The 17,613-nt window shown below is 57.2% G+C and overlaps 4 protein-coding genes across 4 annotated transcripts; all 4 read left to right on the top strand.

The window, feature by feature from the left end:
* Positions 1-833: 833 nt before the first annotated feature.
* On the top strand, positions 834-4,781 carry LDBPK_352820 (hypothetical protein, conserved; the record flags this gene model as incomplete). Its single annotated transcript, XM_003864813.1, has 1 exon — positions 834-4,781. One exon carries the CDS (start codon positions 834-836, stop codon positions 4,779-4,781), a length of 3,948 nt encoding a protein of 1,315 aa, XP_003864861.1.
* Positions 4,782-5,964: 1,183 nt separating this feature from the next.
* On the top strand, positions 5,965-7,827 carry LDBPK_352810 (hypothetical protein, conserved; the record flags this gene model as incomplete). Its single annotated transcript, XM_003864812.1, has 1 exon — positions 5,965-7,827. The coding sequence occupies one exon, from the start codon at positions 5,965-5,967 to the stop codon at positions 7,825-7,827; it is 1,863 nt and encodes a 620-aa protein (XP_003864860.1).
* Positions 7,828-8,629: 802 nt separating this feature from the next.
* LDBPK_352800 (hypothetical protein, conserved) lies at positions 8,630-10,405 on the top strand (the record flags this gene model as incomplete). The annotated part of the gene is made up of 1 exon (XM_003864811.1): positions 8,630-10,405. One exon carries the CDS (start codon positions 8,630-8,632, stop codon positions 10,403-10,405), a length of 1,776 nt encoding a protein of 591 aa, XP_003864859.1.
* A 1,091-nt stretch (positions 10,406-11,496) lies between these two features.
* LDBPK_352790 (galactokinase-like protein) lies at positions 11,497-12,927 on the top strand (the record flags this gene model as incomplete). Its single annotated transcript, XM_003864810.1, has 1 exon — positions 11,497-12,927. The coding sequence occupies one exon, from the start codon at positions 11,497-11,499 to the stop codon at positions 12,925-12,927; it is 1,431 nt and encodes a 476-aa protein (XP_003864858.1).
* Positions 12,928-17,613: the final 4,686 nt, after the last annotated feature.

Raw genomic sequence — 17,613 nt, 5'->3', positions numbered from 1 at the left:
TTCCGCAACTCTCTTGGCGCGCTTAGTAGCGCGTTGAGCGAAGAAGGGGGGAGCATTAATGCTAATCTTTTCTAAAGGAAGTTGAATAGTCTGTCGGAGCATCTCTTGGAGAGTGGCGGCAGCGCTCGCCGTGCCGGGACGGCTCTCTCCCTTGAGCACATATATACAAGGAAAAGATACAATTTTTATGTTTATTGTGTTTATTACCACGACTACTATTATTATGGACTTCTCGGTGAGGCTGTTGTCAGGGTCTCGTATGTGGGCAGTGACACGCACACGCCCAGTTGAAGAAGAAAACCAAAGACACAGATGCGAAGGTGTGCGCGTCGATTCAGATGAGCTGAGAAAGACCAACCGTGGAGAAAACATCGTTTCCTCTTTGCGGGTCTTGTCGAGCAGGAAGTGTCGACGTGTAGAAGTAACTGAGCGAGTATCTCTCATCGGCAGTAGTGGCTGTCTCTTGCCGGACCTGCAGGAGAGCTTTGGGCGCGGCTGAGGAGCAGAGGAAGCGCGACAACGTACACGGAGCGCAGCAGCTGGGAAGGAAAAGGCTTTCGCGAATGACCTACTGCTGCTGCGTATCATCTTGATGTCTTTTCTCCTCCTCCTCTGTCTGCCCCTCACCCTCTCCGACGGCTCTGTTTTGTTCTCTACGCATGCTGTGTTGTTCGCACTACTGTTTCTGGGCCGTAGTTCTCTGGGAGTTCTAATGTGAGGCGTCGCTCGCCCTCTTCTCTCTCTCTTGCTTTTTGTTTCTTGCGCTCTCACTTGCACTCATGCTGGGGGCGCCCTCGCCAGCTGGCATGATGCAACACTCATCATCGCCGCCGATGACAGGCACAGCCGTAGAAGCAGCCATCTACATGGATCGCCATCTCGGGGATAAAGTGCGCCTCACTCTCGAGAACTGCCTCCAAGACAAGCCGTGCGACCCTATTAGATTTTTCGCGCACTCTCTTCGGCAGCTGGCTCAACAGGATGCCGCCAGCAATCAGGAGCCGGTGCGTGCTGGAGCACCAGCTGAGCGACTGCAAGCCGAACCTTCTAAACACTTTCAGTTGACGGCCTCACCTTCAGTCCGTCTGGAGAACGGCGTCAAGTATGAACTGCGTCCGCTGGCACAGGACTTCCGCTGCGCCTCAGGCATGCCGCCGGCGGCAGAGGCTACCGCGCCGCCGCCCGTTTTTCCAGCCGTACATTATCGAGAGGCCATCCCGTCATATGAGGTCGCTTCGTGTCTGCGGCAGCTTCACATGATAGATCCAGTGGCACCACTACTACTTTTCATCGAGTGCCCTGCTTCGTCTTCTGGTGCTTTTTTCTACCAAGGCGTCGCGTACCGCTGCAGGAACTCCACCGGGAAGCCTGCCGACCAGACGTCGCCGCCACTCATCGCAGCCTTGCAGGAAGCTCTGGGGGCTGAAAAAGTAGGTGACTTCGACACGGAGATCCGCGCAGCAGCCGCTGAGGCAGCAGCTGCGGTGAAAGTGAACTTCCTCCGCTCCTTTCAGGGAGACTACCTCTCCATCTTCGATACGCTCGATGACGCGCTGAAAACGGCGACGCATGTGACAGACGTCTCCACAGCCGACAGCCCCACAAATCCGCCTCGCTGGACGCTTCCATCCGTTCTTTTCGTGTCCTACAAGCCGGAGTCAGCGCACCTCACATACGCACGGTTGCTCGCCAGCTACGGCCCTCTGTACGAAGCCGCGCAGCGAGCATCCTTACAGGCTTACCGCACCGCCCAGATGAAGCGGAAACGGACGTACACTTTCGCCTACGCGAGGGAGTACTGGGCGAAGGTGCAGCGGCAGCGCCATGCATCCTCCGGTGCACCGCGCACGGTGAACTCGGTGGCTAAGTGGTCCTCCTCCGTTGACTCCAAGACACGCTCTGACCAGCCCACCGGGCCTATCTCTCTCGGCGACAGTGCGACGCCAATCACAGCCGCTGAAAACTTTACTGCTGCAAAACCTGTCAAGCGTGGATTGTTAACCTACAGTGCAGCGCATCAGGCGGAGGATGACGTGTTCCTCATCGTCGTGCGCCGTCTCGAGCATGCGGCAGCAACACTCATTCAGTCTGTTTATCGCGGCTACCGCAGGCGCCGCAGCTACACGGAGGCGCGCGAGGCGCTTCATTGCGCCTCAGGCGCAGTCGGCACCAACTCACCTCTCAAAACGAGCCTGAAAGATGCCAGGATGTCACAGTCGTCCGAGGACGTCACCCTGCCGCCCCTCTTGCGCGCCTGCCTCGAGCGTCTTTTCCGCGAAGGTGACGCCTTCGGCTCTCTTTGGGGTGACTATGTCATTTCTCCCGCACCGGAGAGCCGGCGCTGCTGGATCTATCGGCCAGTCCAACATCGCGAAGGCGGCGGAGACACCGAGCAGTCGGGCAACGACAGCGCCGCGGGCGAGCACGTTAGGGAAGGCTGGGTGCAGGAGGAGTTGCTGCTCCCGCCGTGGAGGGCGACGCAGCCGCGGCTGCACTTGAACTTGTTTCAGCGCTTGAGAGACTATCTCGCCCTTGCGCAGTGCACTTCGCTTCACGAGAACGTGCAGCTGCTGATGGACAGCCCGGGCATGTCAGTGTTGCAACGTCGAGCCTATGATGGAATCAAGTCAGTGTGCCTCAATCTGTTTCACGTGGCTTACGCAGAGCTGCGGCAACGTCACCCGAAAGGGCTACCGACGTCGTTCTCTGCCTACATGCGTCAGATGCACGGCGCCGTACTTGGGTGGCTCTCCACTCCACACAGGTGCTCCCTGATTCTTCGGGCGGTGCAAACGACGACCGCCGATGCAGTCCAGGATGCACAGCAGGACAACACCCGTAGCCGAGGAGTGTGCAGTAGCCACAGTGCGACAGAGAGGTCGATGAGTCGTGTTGTGCGCGACCAACTCGCTGCAAACGAGGCCTTGTTGATAGCCCCGCACTCTCTATCAGCGAGCGACACTGCCGCGCCTGCGGCGACGCTGGCGGAGCCGACGGTGTTGAGCGTTGCGCCTCAACTCTACATTTCACAGCAGCCGCTACTCCCCCGAAATGAGTGGGTGCAAGAAGTGACGGCGCTGCTGCAAAGTACGCGTGACCGCAGCGCTGACGCCCCCTCACCGTTTGTTGAGTGGATGACCACCGCTAGTTTTCCGCTTTGCTGCGTGGACGGTACACCGGTGGCCGCGGTGCTGCGCCTCGACACGCAGCAGGTCGAGGGTGCTCCGCCTTACGACTCCTTTGTACCTCGCCTAGGGGGTGACACACGACAGCTGACCGGCACGCGCGCTGCGGAAGGTGCCGCCGCCGGCGACAGCGTGGCACCGGCCTCGCTGGCTGTGCAAGCCGCCGCAGCGGTACAGGAGTGGATGCAGGGTGATCTTGCATGCGCCGCAGACGCCGGCCTGAAACACCACATTCAGGAAAGCCTTTTCACAGAGAGTGGCATGGTGTACTACAGGGCACGAGTGCGCAAGGACGGCACGGCCACCGAGGCCTTCACAACAGTGTCGCCATCGGCTACGTTGGTAAGGGAGGTGCTGCGCCAAAACCACAAGGACAGTGCTGCAGATCCGTGCGAGGGGAGGACTGGTCACGAGGTTAGCACCCCGCCCTCAGAGCTTAGCGGGAGTGTCTCTGCTTCCGCCAACCCGTGGCACCGCTCTGTTCGAAGCAGTGAGGAATGGGACCCGGTGATAGGGAAGGTGGCGCAGGAAAGTTCCTCGGCGGCGCGGCGTAGCTGTTCGTGCACTTCCTCCATCGTCACCGCATCACGAACCAGCGCCGGCGCATTCAACTCTAGCCGCACGACGGCGGCACGCGCTTCTATCAATGCCAGACTTGAGATGCGCTCTTTGGCTGTCCTGCCGAATGTCGAGTTAGAGGCAACTGGCGAGCTGTCGAAGCATGCATTTCGAGTTCTCACAGCAGACGACGTCGCTAAGGAGGTGAGTGCCGCACTCTCAGAGAGTCCATTTAAGCACACGCGCGTCTCGATGCGCTTCTTCGCCGGACCCACAGTCCTCGAACACCTCGATACATTTCTTGACCGCGTTGCCGAGGCTCTGCAGAAGGAGGCGCACTCGCCCTCGCTGGTGCTGGCCATGGACTTGCCGTCGCAGAGCTTTTACGCGCTTGCCGCCGCGCTTCTCGCGTTCCGGCTGCACGACATGCGTGAGATCCCCGTCAGGCCCCATAAAAAGTCAAGAGCAGCACCCGAAGGCTCCCCCAGCGCACAGCTTGGTGGCGTGCCAAGTGACGTACATGTTCCGTTTCTCTCAGCGTTTCACAACGTGCTAGAGGCGGCGCTGCCCACCCCTTCCGGTTCACGGACGGCGATGCAGAGCACAGCAGTTCAAACTGCTATACAGCACGTTTCACACGTCATGAACTGCGCGCCGCTCCCGCAGCTAAACCTGGTTGGGCTTCTTCGCTCCGCGGTACAGGAGGCGGAAGCGGCAATCAAGCCGTCGCATGCCATCGTTCGCGCAACCCAATTAGCGGAGCAGTACGCGCTGCTGGTGCTCCTCGACTACTACCTGTGGTCCTCCCAGTCCTGCTTTACACCGGCGGAGCCATCGCTAGGCAGCCGCAGTGGCATGGTGCGTATGGTGGGAAACTGCGCTTTCGCCGCGTTTGTGAGCAGAGTGCCAGCCGCGCTCGAGTGGATGGCGCACGTTGATCCGTGGAAGACGTCAAGTCCGGACCCACTGCATCTGCGGTACTCGAATGCGCTGCGCCGCTGGGATGACAAGCACTACGTCTGCTACGGCGCATTCTAAGTTGCTGGTACCGGGAGCGATGCGACGGGATGCGCGGCATGCGCCGAGTTGTGTTGTGGTAGCGCACGCCCTACGTGCTAACGGAAAGGGAAGAAAAAAAAAGGATGTAAAAAAGACATATGGAAGCTCTCATTTTCGTTCCTTTTCGATGACGGGGCATGACAGCTGTTTGCTGCGTTGCGCTCGCCGGTTCTTCCTGGCTTGCGCTCCGACGTGGTCTATCGATGCGCATGTTTTGTTTTGTGTGTGGCGCCGTACATCCATATTGTTTCACCGTTCTCTGCGCATGCAGAGGCGACAGATGTCCACTTGATGTTTACTAGGCTCAATGCTGCAGAGTGGACTTTGTCTCTCTCTCATCTTGGGTGCGTCTGCGCAAGCCCGGCTGTCGAGTACGTCCATGCGTGTGTGTGTGTGTGTGTGTCTACTTGAACGGGCTTTGTGGTGCTGTCAATCCTGTACCCAGAAGGACGGCTTGCAGCGCCACCGGAAGCACCACGTCGTGGATGCAAGCATAAGCTGGGCGAAATGCAGCGATCCACGTCTGTCTTTTCTGTGTGTGTGCAGCACAAAGGAGCGTGAATGTGCACGACTGCCTTTCTGCATTGCTCACTTGCTACTAACAGCTGGCCAGAAAGGCAGCACACCGAGAAGAGCACAGAGCATTGCTTACGGTGGCTAAGTGAGAGGTGATGCACATCGTCACTGCCCCCTCTCTTCCTTTCTGTACGAGCTATCGCGACGGTGCTGAAAGACAATGTAGGCCATGCGCGTGTTGGGGGGAGGAGGTGCTACACATAAGCCCTCCCGATCCCTTCCCGCTGATCTTGCCTCGTCTCATCACCAGGCCTCCATCACGCCCTGTCACACCGCGACTCGTCGCACTGTTCGCTGCCGTTTTCCTCTCCTTACAAGCGCGGTCCAACGACAACAACTACCTCGTCTCCGCTCCTCTTTCCATGCCCTTTTCCGTCTCACATACCAGCAAGGCCCCGCTTCGCAACGGTGACAGGGACGAGGCTGAGTGAAGCCCAGCACACACAGACACACGCACACAAACTACACTACACCACACCACACCACTACACAGCACCTCTACGCCATGTATTCGTGTTCTCTTTTGCGCCTGTGCAGCACCGCGCTGACCAACTCGGTCGCAACACACAGCGCTGGCAGTCGGTACATGCACAAGCCGGCAGAGGCAACGCGACAGCAGTGGAAGCATCGCCTGCGAGAACGCACCCTTCAGCGGCGTCGCAACATTGCAAGCAAGGAGGCCGAGGTTCAACGTTCTTTGAAGGAGGTCACCAGTAGCCGTGATTTGATTATAGCGCAGCTAGCTGATCAGATCTTCTCCAAAGGTCACCGTCACGTGGCGAGTGCCATGAACATCGGCTTCGTTCCCGACGGCAACCCCGCCACGCCCCTCGTCGCCCTCGCTGGCCGAGAAAGGTGTGGCAAGACGTCCTTGCTGCGCTCACTCTTCCGCTCCGCGCGGGAGGTGGGCCGCTCCAATCGGCACCTTCGCCGAGACGCCATGAACTTCTTCAATGTGGGCGGCGTTTTCAACGTTGTTGATCTGCCGGGGTGCGGCGGTACATCCGTGCCGTGGTCGACGGTGCTGCAGCACGCCGTGCTCCTGCGTAACTTTTCTCGGTGCCAGCCCAGTTTGAAGATGCTTTACTACTGCATGGACACTCACTACAAACACGGACTCTACATTCAGGACATCGACCTGCTGCAGTTTCTCGCACGCGAGGTGCCCAACTTCACCATTGTCCTTACCAAGGCAGATCAGATCAATGACCGCGCCCTTCGGGCGGTGCACATGGAGGACATACGCAAGGAGCTCATCTACCACGATATCCACCATCCGGTGCTGGTCACCAGCGCCTTCCACATGGGTGGCGTCGACACGCTGCGGTATGATATGGTCATGAACTCGGTGCACACGCTGCCGACGGAGCGACTCACGCTGACTGAAGCGCAGCGGCTGTCGGCTCGGTTGTTTTCCCAAAAAGAGCTGAGCACGATTCGCCCCCTCGCCATCGCACCGTCGCAGGTCGATGATGAAGCACGAGAGTGGAATGAAGAGATTCAACTGAGAGAGCGCGCCGGTGACGGCGCCGTGGATGTGAGCGTCGCTGACGCAGCGAATGGCGCGGCGGAGGATGCCAGTTTAGTGGTCGAGGCGACGGAAGAGGAGCTACGGTACAGCGAGGCAGAGTTGGCGGAGTTTGCCGCGGCGGACGACGGCACTAGCGTTGCTGGTGCGCCGGCACCTGCCCGTGCAAGCACGGAGGAACCGCTGCTTGCCGAACTCGCACTTCCACCAGAGGAAGTACCTCTTCCTGTCGATGCTTCGCGGGACGCGTCATCATCCTCGACACATATCCCTGTCGTGTTTAAGGATCTCGTGACACAGATGGCGTACAAGCGGGCTGTGAGGACGCTCCGCAATCGTCCACTTCTCCAGTATGTGGATGCGACTAGCCCCTGGCGCAATCCACTGCGGTGGCCGTGCCACGTCGTCCCTACAAAGCACCCCAAGGCGAACATCATGCGTTGTCCAGAGGCGCCAGAAAACCCTTATCTGTTCCAGGCCCAATTCGTTGCCTCACGCGCCGATATGTACTTCCGCCGACCCAACGTCGGCGCTCGCAAGTCTTCGCAGAAGGGCAGGTACGAGGCAGACAAGCCGCTCGCCTTTCTTGTAAAGGCTTACACGATTCCGTACTTTCCGGACATTGTTGACACAGCCATGCAACCAACCCCGTGGGCTTTCCTCGGAAGTCGCGAGGCTTACTACGAGCGCAATGGCGGCCGCCAGCTTGGCGTTCGGCTCGCCAACTACGCCACTGCCGGGTCCGTGAATCCTCTCTCTGGCAACCCCGCTCCTCAGAAGCCAGAGCTGACGAACGAACTGCAGGCACTGGAGACGAAGCGATACGGAGCCCCGATAGCGATGCTGCGTCCCCCGGACGCGAAGCTAGCGCCTTCTGCATTTCCGTTGCACGCACCCAGCTCACCGACGCTCAGTTCGTAGCATTACCCTTCCGGCTTTGGAAGGTCTTTCCAGTTTTTGCCTCACATTCTCTCTGCCTCTCCTGATTTCATTACCCTCTGTTACTGTGCCGCCGGGGTGAGGGGAATGGAAGCAGAGGCAGAGAAACAGGGCGGCGTTCACTGGGTCTGGTGTGGTGTCGTGACCTGTCTCTTTGTTGGCCGTGGTGGTGCTCGCTTGCGCTGGTCACAGCTAACGGTACAGCGTTCGCTGATTAGAAAAACAACCCAAAATTTACATCGCTGTCGCAGCCCCGTCCTTGCACCATTTCTTTAGTGGTAGCGTTGTTCGTCGAAATGCAGCAGTGATGCCGTGCGAGAATACGCACCTGCGAGGCTGTGGGGTGGTTGAACGTGAGGCAGCTCTTGTTCTCCCTTCTCATGTTGGAGGAGCGTACCGACTCGGCGTTCGCTCCTGCGAAGTGCGGACGGCCCATACGCACCACTACTGCAAAAGAAAAACTCGAGTGCACTCCCCCTTCTCACCTCTATTTCTCTATCCTCTTCTCTCCAGCGAGCACACCTGGGGTTCTCCTCCCCCGCTCCATCGATCTCTCTCTCTCTGACTGTGTGTGTGTGTGTGTGTGCGTGTGCCAACCTCATCGCTGAGCTCAAGCTTTGTGGTGTACTGCGCAGCCCGGACATGCAAACGAAGCGCCACAGCAACGAGGGTGATCGAGCCTTTCAGTGAGAACTGTTTTAAAATCTGCATCGCTCTCCTGCAGCTGATTTTGCTGGTGCTGCGTGCCGTGGCGTCGTGTGTTGGGGCAGCAGCTGCGTAGCCCATGGAGCTGGGCAAACTTGTCACCACGGAGTCTCGTGGGTGTATCTACTACTTTATCATCGATGACGTGCATCCCGATGAGCCGCAGCACGATGCACTGAAGCACTACTACGTGGTCACTGCCACGTCTTCGAGTTTTTCGTATCGAGAGGCCTACGGCGTGCTCTGTCGTGCCCTTTGCAGCTTGGATAATCGCACCTTCCTTCATCGGTGGCACTCGCTGTATGAGCAAATTTTTGGCACGACACCATATGTGCAGTTCATGGACGCCGTACGGAATAGCCCGCTGGTGTGCCTGGACACCTTTGCACCCCAAGACGAAGGTGGCAGCAACAATGGTAATGGCCACGCTACCGCTGCGAGGCCGCTTTCGGTGGCTTGTGCGCCCGGACCCGGCAGTTCCGGCTCCTCCTCTTCCTCCACTTGCCCCTCTGGCACGGTGGCCCTCTTCTCAAACGAGGCGACTGCGCGGCTCGCACTGCGGAGGATTCTGGACGCCGAGCAGCAGCAGCCACACTGCTCGCCTAACGCGAGCGGAGCCCGAAGCCCTCATCATCAGCACGGATGCTGCACCCCTATACACGCGCAGCCCGCATCCATTAATGGTGACGCAAATCATGGCCTTCCGGCTCCTCATCAGCCGGTGTTGAACGGAGGCACCGCAGGCATCGGCTGCGCCAACCAAGTTGAGGACCCGGCTGGTCCTGCAGCCATTAGCAATCGCACCGAACCACAACAGGAGGTGAACGGCTTGCTCGACTTGGCCTCTCGCTGGAGGTTGGATGCGTGCTGCTCTGCAACCGACGCCAAGGGTGCAATGCACGAGCTTCAGCGCCAGCTGCAGCAGGAGCGCAAGCGCCGCATGGAGGCAGAGCAACACCGTCACCTTCTCTCACGACTGCTGGACGAGGTGTCGCGCCCAAACACCAGAGAAAAGCAGACAGCCGCCGCTGCCGCTCTCTCTACTCCAGAGCAGCATGGCGCACTGGAAGAGCTACAGCAGCAGGTGCACGCACTACAACGAAAGCTCTCCGAGGAGCGAACGAGGCACTCGAAGCAGCTTGAGGAACTCCTTTCACAGAATGAGCAGCTCAAGAAGCGGTTAGGACAGCAGCATCGAGAGCAGAGTGCTCGAATCGAGAAGTTCCTGAAAGACAACGAAGATGCCGTTACGCGAATGGAGGGCGCGCTGCACAAACGAGAAGAAGAGGTGCGGGCCGTCTACACACAAGCGCTGCAGGAGCGTGACGTGCGCATAGCCCAACTCTCGCAAGAGGTCCTTCAGCACACACACGAGGCTCGTCAGCTGGCCGCGGTGCGCAGCGACGAAGAACGGCTTCACGTCCAGCGCGCAGCACACCTCGAAGACATGGCAGTGCAGGTGCGCGAGTGGAACCTATCCTTGCAACGACAGCTAGCGGACGCCAATGACGAGGTGCGGCGACTGCGTCAGCGACTCGAGGTGATGGATGCTGCCTCTGTCCACGATGCCAAAGGCTGTGCGCTTGTGTCGGGGGCTGCGGGCAGCGATCTGGCCGGATTCTCCTTCCCCTACGGTATGCTGCCTCGTGCGCAAGCGGTTCAGCTCGCGACGCAACTCTATCATTCCCAGCAGCTGCTGCAGGAGTGCAGGCACGAGAATGAGACCAAGTCAAACGAGCTAATGCGAGCCGCTCAGCTGATAGATGCGTTGAAGGAAGGACTCCGCCGAGTCAAGGTGGACCTCGGCGCGGGCTCCACGGCTGCTGCTCCAGCCACTGCGATGCCGTCATCATAGCATGCCGCTGAGCAGGCAATTCTTTCTGGGCTGCAGTTTGCAGAAGAGTTTGTCATCCCTACAGGGCCTAGAGGCGCATCCCGCGAACAAGATGATCACGCATGAATCCACGCACACACCATAGACTGTCAGCATAGAACGAGAACGACTGCGGCCGCCGCGCATTCGCCGACCGGGTGGCGGTCTGTTTTGTTTTGTACTTTACATCTCTTTCCCTCCACTGCGGGGAAAGGTGTGGGCTGCTATGTGGCTACAACACACACCGCTGAAGCCAGAACCACGGTACGGGTCAGATGCAGCTGCTGCTGTGCGCGCGTAACATCGTTTCCGTGCTCTGAATGGGCGGTGCCGTGTGCAAGGACCGTCAGGGAAGGGTTCTGAAACGGCCCCCTTTTTGTGTAGAGGCGAGTATTGCGAATTGTGATCTTCGGAGTCGCATAGACGACCCTTCGACGGCTCTTTGCATCCCTGAAGCATGATGCAGGTGAAAATTGTTGGCTGCATGAGTTGTTGTATGACCTCACTTCCTGAGACACTTGCAGGGATGCGAAGCAACCTGCTAGTGAAAGAGGACACGCACACGCTGACACACAGGGTGGAAAGCAAGGGGGAAGGAGGGGGGAGTCTCTCTACTCTCACCACATGCGCCGCCCTGAGATGTCGGACTCTGTCACCCTATGAACGTGCTTTATCTCTGCCCATCCTCCCCATACTGCCCGGCAAGCTTTTTCGCTTCTTTTTCTGTGTGTGTCCGTTCTTTGTTGTTCGCCCTGTCACACTGCTCCTCCAGCTCTCCGTACCACTAAACAAGCACAGACACACACACCTACGCAAACACAAGGTATTCCGTTAGCACTTCGACGGCACAGTCATCATCGTCCGTCCCCTTCCCTTTTCTCTCTCTCTCTCTTTTTCTTCTTCGTGTGCTTGCGACTCAAAAACGCGCATTTCGCTCGCATTGATTTCGCTCTTTGCCTCTTTTTTTTCTCGTTGGGTTTGCTGTTTCGCGTTACCGCTGCGCTCATCAGCGCACTAAGTTTCGCACACCAACTCTATTACCCTGTAACTTCCTCTCCTGATCTCACGCAGCCATGCCCGCGGAGAGCTACCCGGACGAGCGGCTCGACAGCACGCTTGCGACCTTGACGACCATCTTCTGCGAGGAGTTCAAAGTCGAGAATGACGCGGATGTAGAGTGGCTAGTCTTCACCTTCTCTCCTGGCCGAGTAAACCTGATTGGTGAGCACGTTGACTATATGGAGGGGTGGACTTGCCCGGCGGCGGTGTTGGAGGGCACACACATCCTTGTTGGGCGCGTGAAGCACTTCCAGAAGGAGGCGAAGCCGAAGGTTCGCTTTTATGCGACGTACACGAAGGAGCACTTCGACATGGACCACCTTGGCGGATGCGTGCACAATAAGGCGTGGACAACTTTTGTGCGCGGCGCCATGACGCTGCGACTCAACCGCCTCGGCGTTGCCATTGATGACGCGTCCCTGAGTGGGGTGTGCATGGTAGTGCACGGCACCCTTCCCATGGGAGCCGGCATGAGCGCGTCGGCTGCCTTCGGCGTCGCGCTCATTCACGCTATCAACTCTGTTGTCACGAGGAGTTACAAGGATTGCCCCACCTCGAGCGGCCGCCGCTACTCTATTGTACCGGCGATGCCTAAGGAAGAGCTGATGGAGCTGGCCAAAGAAGCGCGCCTTATCGAGACGGAATACTGCGGCGTGAATGTCGGCATCATGGATCAGTTCATCTCTGCCTTCGCGGAGGTGGACAAGTTCATGTTCCTGGATTGCAAGCACCTCACCTTCGAGCCTATCGACATGACACCTCTCCTGGGTCACGACGAGTACTCGTGGATGCTGATCGACTCGATGATCAAGCACGACCTGCTTGGTGGCACGGCTCAGATGTATAACTCGGTTCGCATCGATCAGGAGAGCTCGCAGAAGAAGATCGGTGAGCACCGCTACCGTGGCAGGCCGTACTCCTTCTCCCTGATGGTGCGCAACCCAGAGCAGTACGGCTTCGACGGTGATGTGCAAAAGTTCATGGCGGAGTTCAAGTCTCTCATGACACCCGGAGAGTTCGAGCGCGGCACCTACCAGATCATGGAGCAGCTGCGCACGTTGGAATTCCGCAAGTTGAACGACCCGACGTTGCCGCTGTCACGCGAAGAGCGCGTCAAAAAAGCCGGCGAAATTTTGAACGCTGGCCACGTCGGTATGCGCGAACTCATGAAGATCACCACCCCCGAGCTCGACTACATCCAGGAGCTCATCAACGAGGACAAGGATGTCGCCGGTGGTCGTATGATGGGTGGTGGCTTTGGCGGCTGCATCATTATGCTGCTTCGCCGCAGCGCTGAGGACCGTGTCTTGGCGCACGTTCGCAAACATTTCAAGGCCCGCTTCAACATGGAGAACTCCTGCTACAAGGTGAAGCGCGCCGGCAGCGGCGGTTTTGTCGTTTCCTTGGAGGGAAAGAAGATGAGTGGTGCTGGCAGCAAGCTCTGAAGCACTGTATCCTATGACTGTGATCCCCCCTGTCACCTGATGCTCCTCTGTGCATCTGCGCGTGTCTCGCTGCCGTTAAAAAAAGATTCGGTGATCTACGTCTTACATGTCATAACTTTTCCGTCTTCTCGCGCATCGCCTAGCACCGATGGCAGCGAACAAGAGAGGCGGGAGGCTCGAGAGAGGATGAAGTCGCCTGTGCACACGCGGCGTGTCTGGCGAGCGCGACAAAAAAAAAGAAAACGGATACTGCACTTCCGCTCTTTGCACTCTCCCACACGCGTAGGTGGTGATGGTGGTGGTGGTGGTGGTCCTCGTTGTCGCTGTCGCTTGCTTTGCTCCCTTCCATGTTCTCTTTTCCTCCTTGATGTGGTTCAATTGTGAAAAACGTCCGTTCGCGTTCTCCGTCTGTGGGCTCTTTTTTTTTGGTTGGCTGGCTGGTTTGCCTATTTCATTATATATCTTCATTGTGTTTTCGTTTTTTCTCTTTTTACCGAGTCTTCCCCTCTCCCCTCCTCGCCTCGAGGGCTCTTCCTTTTTTTTTGTTTTGATCTCCTCTATCGCCGTTGCCGTGAAAAGCGGGCCACAGCGTTCTCCCTCCCTCCCTCGAGCACTTTTGTAGGTACCTCGTGGTTCCGCACCTGCTTGGGGGTGTGCAATAATGTGGAGACGAGGGGCTCTTCACGTGTGCTAGTTAGCGGACGACTACTTTTTTCTCCTTTTTTTTCGGGGAGTGCAGTTGCGACTTGATCCCTTGTGTCTTGTTCTCGTATTCATATCAACTCGACGGCGCTGCTGTGCCTGACGCGTGATGTAGCGCAGAGCACCCATTTCACGTCCTTGCTCTGCAACCGCAAACAAAGAAAAACGTCGTTTCAACAGAGAACTCATTCCCTCCTTCTCCTTTCGCCAGTAAACGCACAGAAATAAAAGACAGGAACAGAAAACGTTTTCATTATTAGTTTCTATGCTTTATCATGTATGTTTGATGCTCAAGGTCGTTTCCTTGCTCGTCTAGCTCACCGGCTCTCCATCTCCGCTGCATATCGCCGCGCTTCGGCTTTTTGTTTTTTTTTTCTTGTCGTTCTTTTATTTTTCTCTTTGTTGTTCCGATTTTTTTTTCTTCAGCCAGTGATAATGGTTCCACAAAACAAATGAACGAGTTTACGGCCATGACGTGTCAGATGCTTCCCGCCCCGCCCGTCCGCTCCCCTTTTCCTTGTTTTCGAGCATCTCTTCGACATGAAAAGTATGCGGCTTGGTTGAAGCGAAGATAGGTTGGTAAGAGAAGCGTGCCGTGAGTGCGTGGACACGTTCGAGTTTGCGTGAGGTGCCTTCACTTTCGTAGCTCCGCTCTGTGGGCTGTGTGCGTAGTGGTTGGCTCTCCATGTCCCCACTCGTCCCTTGGTGTCTATTCGTTGCTGAGACTCCACCGCCAAGATAGACGGGAGTTTCGCGCGCTTTCACACTCAAAAGCCCTTCGGCTCGTTTTTCTTTGACTCTCTTTTGTCGGATGTCGTTTCGTCCATGACTCGTTTCGCTCTCTCTTTTTTCGTCTGCGCCGCAGCACCTCAAGCAATGCCCCCCCCCCCCTCCCACACACACAGCCTTTTTTCCCATCCGTTATTGACATGGCCTTCAGCTTTCTCGATAGCGCGGATTCTTCCATCTGTTTCACCTGAAGTCGATTTCGTCTTCTCATGCGTGTTACGTGTCTCCTAGTGGGGTGCATCTTGATGGGTAAGATGGCGCCAGTTCGGTTGAATATGTGCGTGCGCCGTGGTGCTTGACGCTGTCATCGCTTCATTCCTTCTCTTTATTGCGTGAGGAACACTCCCCCCGGCACGGTAACCAAAACATGTAAGGATTGCACATAGTGGAGTTGCCTCTAAATAGGTGAGTCCCAGCGCATGTTTTTTTTTTTTTCGGTGCATCAGACATGGATACTGTCGTGCTATTCAGCGCTCGAGGTGCAGCACGGACAACAACAACAGAGGAGCTACGGCGAGTATGCACAGTAATCTCAACTTACAAGTAGACGCATTTTGTCACCTCTTTCGGCCCTTTCACTCTCGACTCTCGCAGCTCCAACACGGCACTCTGTGTTTTGCAGTACAGCTATATATCTACCACCACCGTCACCTTCATGATTGGTGGCTTGCACACGCCCGCGCGTGGATGCTGACGGAGCACTGCAAGTGCGCAACCACCACACATTCGATCACCTTAAGCAACCTCACGAGCTCCGCATCTTCACGCATGTGTACGCATGCACACGGTCGAAAATACAAAAAAAGGGTAAGAGCGAATCATCTACTTCAGTGCCGCAGCTAGACCCCCTCCCCCGCTCTCCCGCCCGCTCTCTACAGGCCGTGTATATTAAGCAGCTGTCGTACTGGCGCTTTTGTTTTTTCCGGTCCCACCCCCATCAAATCGCTCCCCCTTTTCTGCATTTTGTCCCTCAGCTCCAACTGGGGCACTGCACGCTAGTGAAAGGACGTCTCAATGGATTCCCACGTCACCAGGTAAGCCAGTCAAGCGCATTGCCTTTACAACACCGACACACAAAAAAGCACACAGACCCACAGGTAGGCCGCTGGTTAGTGGCGACCGTGACTTTCGGTGCGTAGGGTGACCTATTCGGAGCGCAGCTCTTCATTTGCATATTTTATCAGCTCTGCGAATCGACCGAGACCTTTCTCCTCTAATCTGCACACTCTCCTTTGCCTTTCGAAAACTCTCACCCTTTTCTGTTCCCCTTGAATGTTCTTCGTGTGCTGAGAGGGACGTACATCACCGCGACTCCGTGCGCCGTGTTGCTCGCACTCGCGCCCTTTGGGGGTGCCGCGGGTCGAACCTACAAAAGCATGCAGTGGTGCTGCGGGTACATGACGCGCGACACGGACCCGGAGCACCGCCCATGGTGACTGGGACGTCTCATGAGCATCAGCACCGTCTTTGTTGATGGCGGCCTCCTTTTCGGCGTGGCCCCTCACTCTTAGCGCGGAGGTGAGCGTGCGCAGTGCAGTGCCTTCGTTGTGACATCACCCCAATTCTCACTGGGGAGCCGCGAGAACAGCGCTTGATGCGCTTTGCACGCTCAGCCACCAGCTTCCTAGCACACCTCTGCGATGTAGTGCGCAGCGCAGCGCTTGTGCCGGATCCACGACTACCTCAGCGGCAGCTTTCGTGTGTGAAGCTTGGCACTTATCGTTTGACGCGCTCTGGTCAATTGTCTCGTCTGGAGGACTGCCTCTCCTCTCTTGGCCATCCGCCGCCGCCGCATCCGATGGCCGAGATGCGGGAGGCGCGTGCCCAAGAGAGTCAGCTGGGTGGGAAAACGAACAAGGAGAGTCGAGTCGAAGTTCTACCTTTTGCGGCGCGTCATCGTCGCAGACCCATACCCTCTGCTGGTCTGAGTCGTGTGCTCAGCAGTGCACTTGGTGAGCATGAATAAAATATGCCATAGTCGTGTGCTCTCTTGCCTTCCGCACCACTGCCGACCTCTCCGTCGTCAGGCACGCCTTGAGGGTCGTGGTGCTTCGCGATGTCGGTGAGCCAGCTTCTCTTGCGGCTCATGCCGGTGCGCTCCGTCAATGACTCTCTCCCGTGCTGATCGTCACACTGACTGGAATGGCAGTGTGTGTCAAGTAGTTTGTACCATGCATTGAACTGGCGCACCTACACGTGGTCAGCGTCGTGCTCTGCTGCTGCCGTCTGGTGGTGCTCTCTGAGTGTGCAAAGCCCGCCATCTCCGCTTCACCTGCATGACGGGTTCCCCGGGCATCACGTTCGGTGTCGTGAGCCCCATCACACACATAGTGTAGATTGTGGCTGCAGAGATGCAAGGTATCCTCTCGAAGATTGGCTCGTGGTGGACCGAAAACAAGCGCTGTAAAGGCGCAGTCCAGCCCTTCGGGCGGTTCAAGCCCACCGTCTTCTCTCGCCTCCGAGCCGTAGGGCTCATTTGTAGCGCAAGAGGCGCCCCCGTTTGCCATAGGACTCGCAAACAACCGTACACACCGCCGTCGTGATGTGCTCGAATGCGGCATTGCAGAGGCGCAGCTAGAGAACTCGGAACCTTTGTTTTTTTCCTTGGGGGGGGGAGGAGGAGGCGGGAGCTGTTCTCTCGTCTTGTGTGGCAGTTCCTTCTGCAAGAGTGCAGTCCTGTGCTGGTCCCAGTCGATTGCATCATACGGTCATGGGAAGACGTAAAAAGAGAGAATGCGTGCGGAAGGTGAAGAGAAGTGGAAGGCCAGCAGTGCACCCGTCATGATTCAGTAGCGCACTGCCGCCCTCAGATACGTTTTGCCGTTTTGTTTTTCTTTTGGCTTTATTCTCACTTCCTCCCTTTTCCGCCTTGCCAACGTGGTTGTGACGCCCCTAATTGACGTTGTGGTGTTGCCGGCTCTTGCCATTATGCTTGCCTCGACGTTTTCCACCTCCACAGCGTTCACTGACTCCTCCTTCCTCGCTCGTTGAGTTCGCCTGTTTTTGAAATAAATCCTTCTCCCCGCTGCTGTCGCTGCCTGTTGGTAGCTGTGCACAGTGCTCTGATGACCCCTCCCCCTTCGTCGAATCGTTCAAGGGAAGAGGCACCCACGGTAGAAGTGAACACATACGTTCACACGCACGCAACCGTGCTGTGAAAAGAAGACGGCTCCACTTTTGTCACCGCTCGCAGCG

This window comes from Leishmania donovani, chromosome 35 (genome assembly GCF_000227135.1).
Source record: "Leishmania donovani BPK282A1 complete genome, chromosome 35".
Classification (NCBI taxonomy): domain Eukaryota; phylum Euglenozoa; class Kinetoplastea; order Trypanosomatida; family Trypanosomatidae; genus Leishmania; species Leishmania donovani.
Note: the sequence above shows the minus strand (reverse complement) of the source record. Positions and strands in the feature narration are given on the sequence as shown.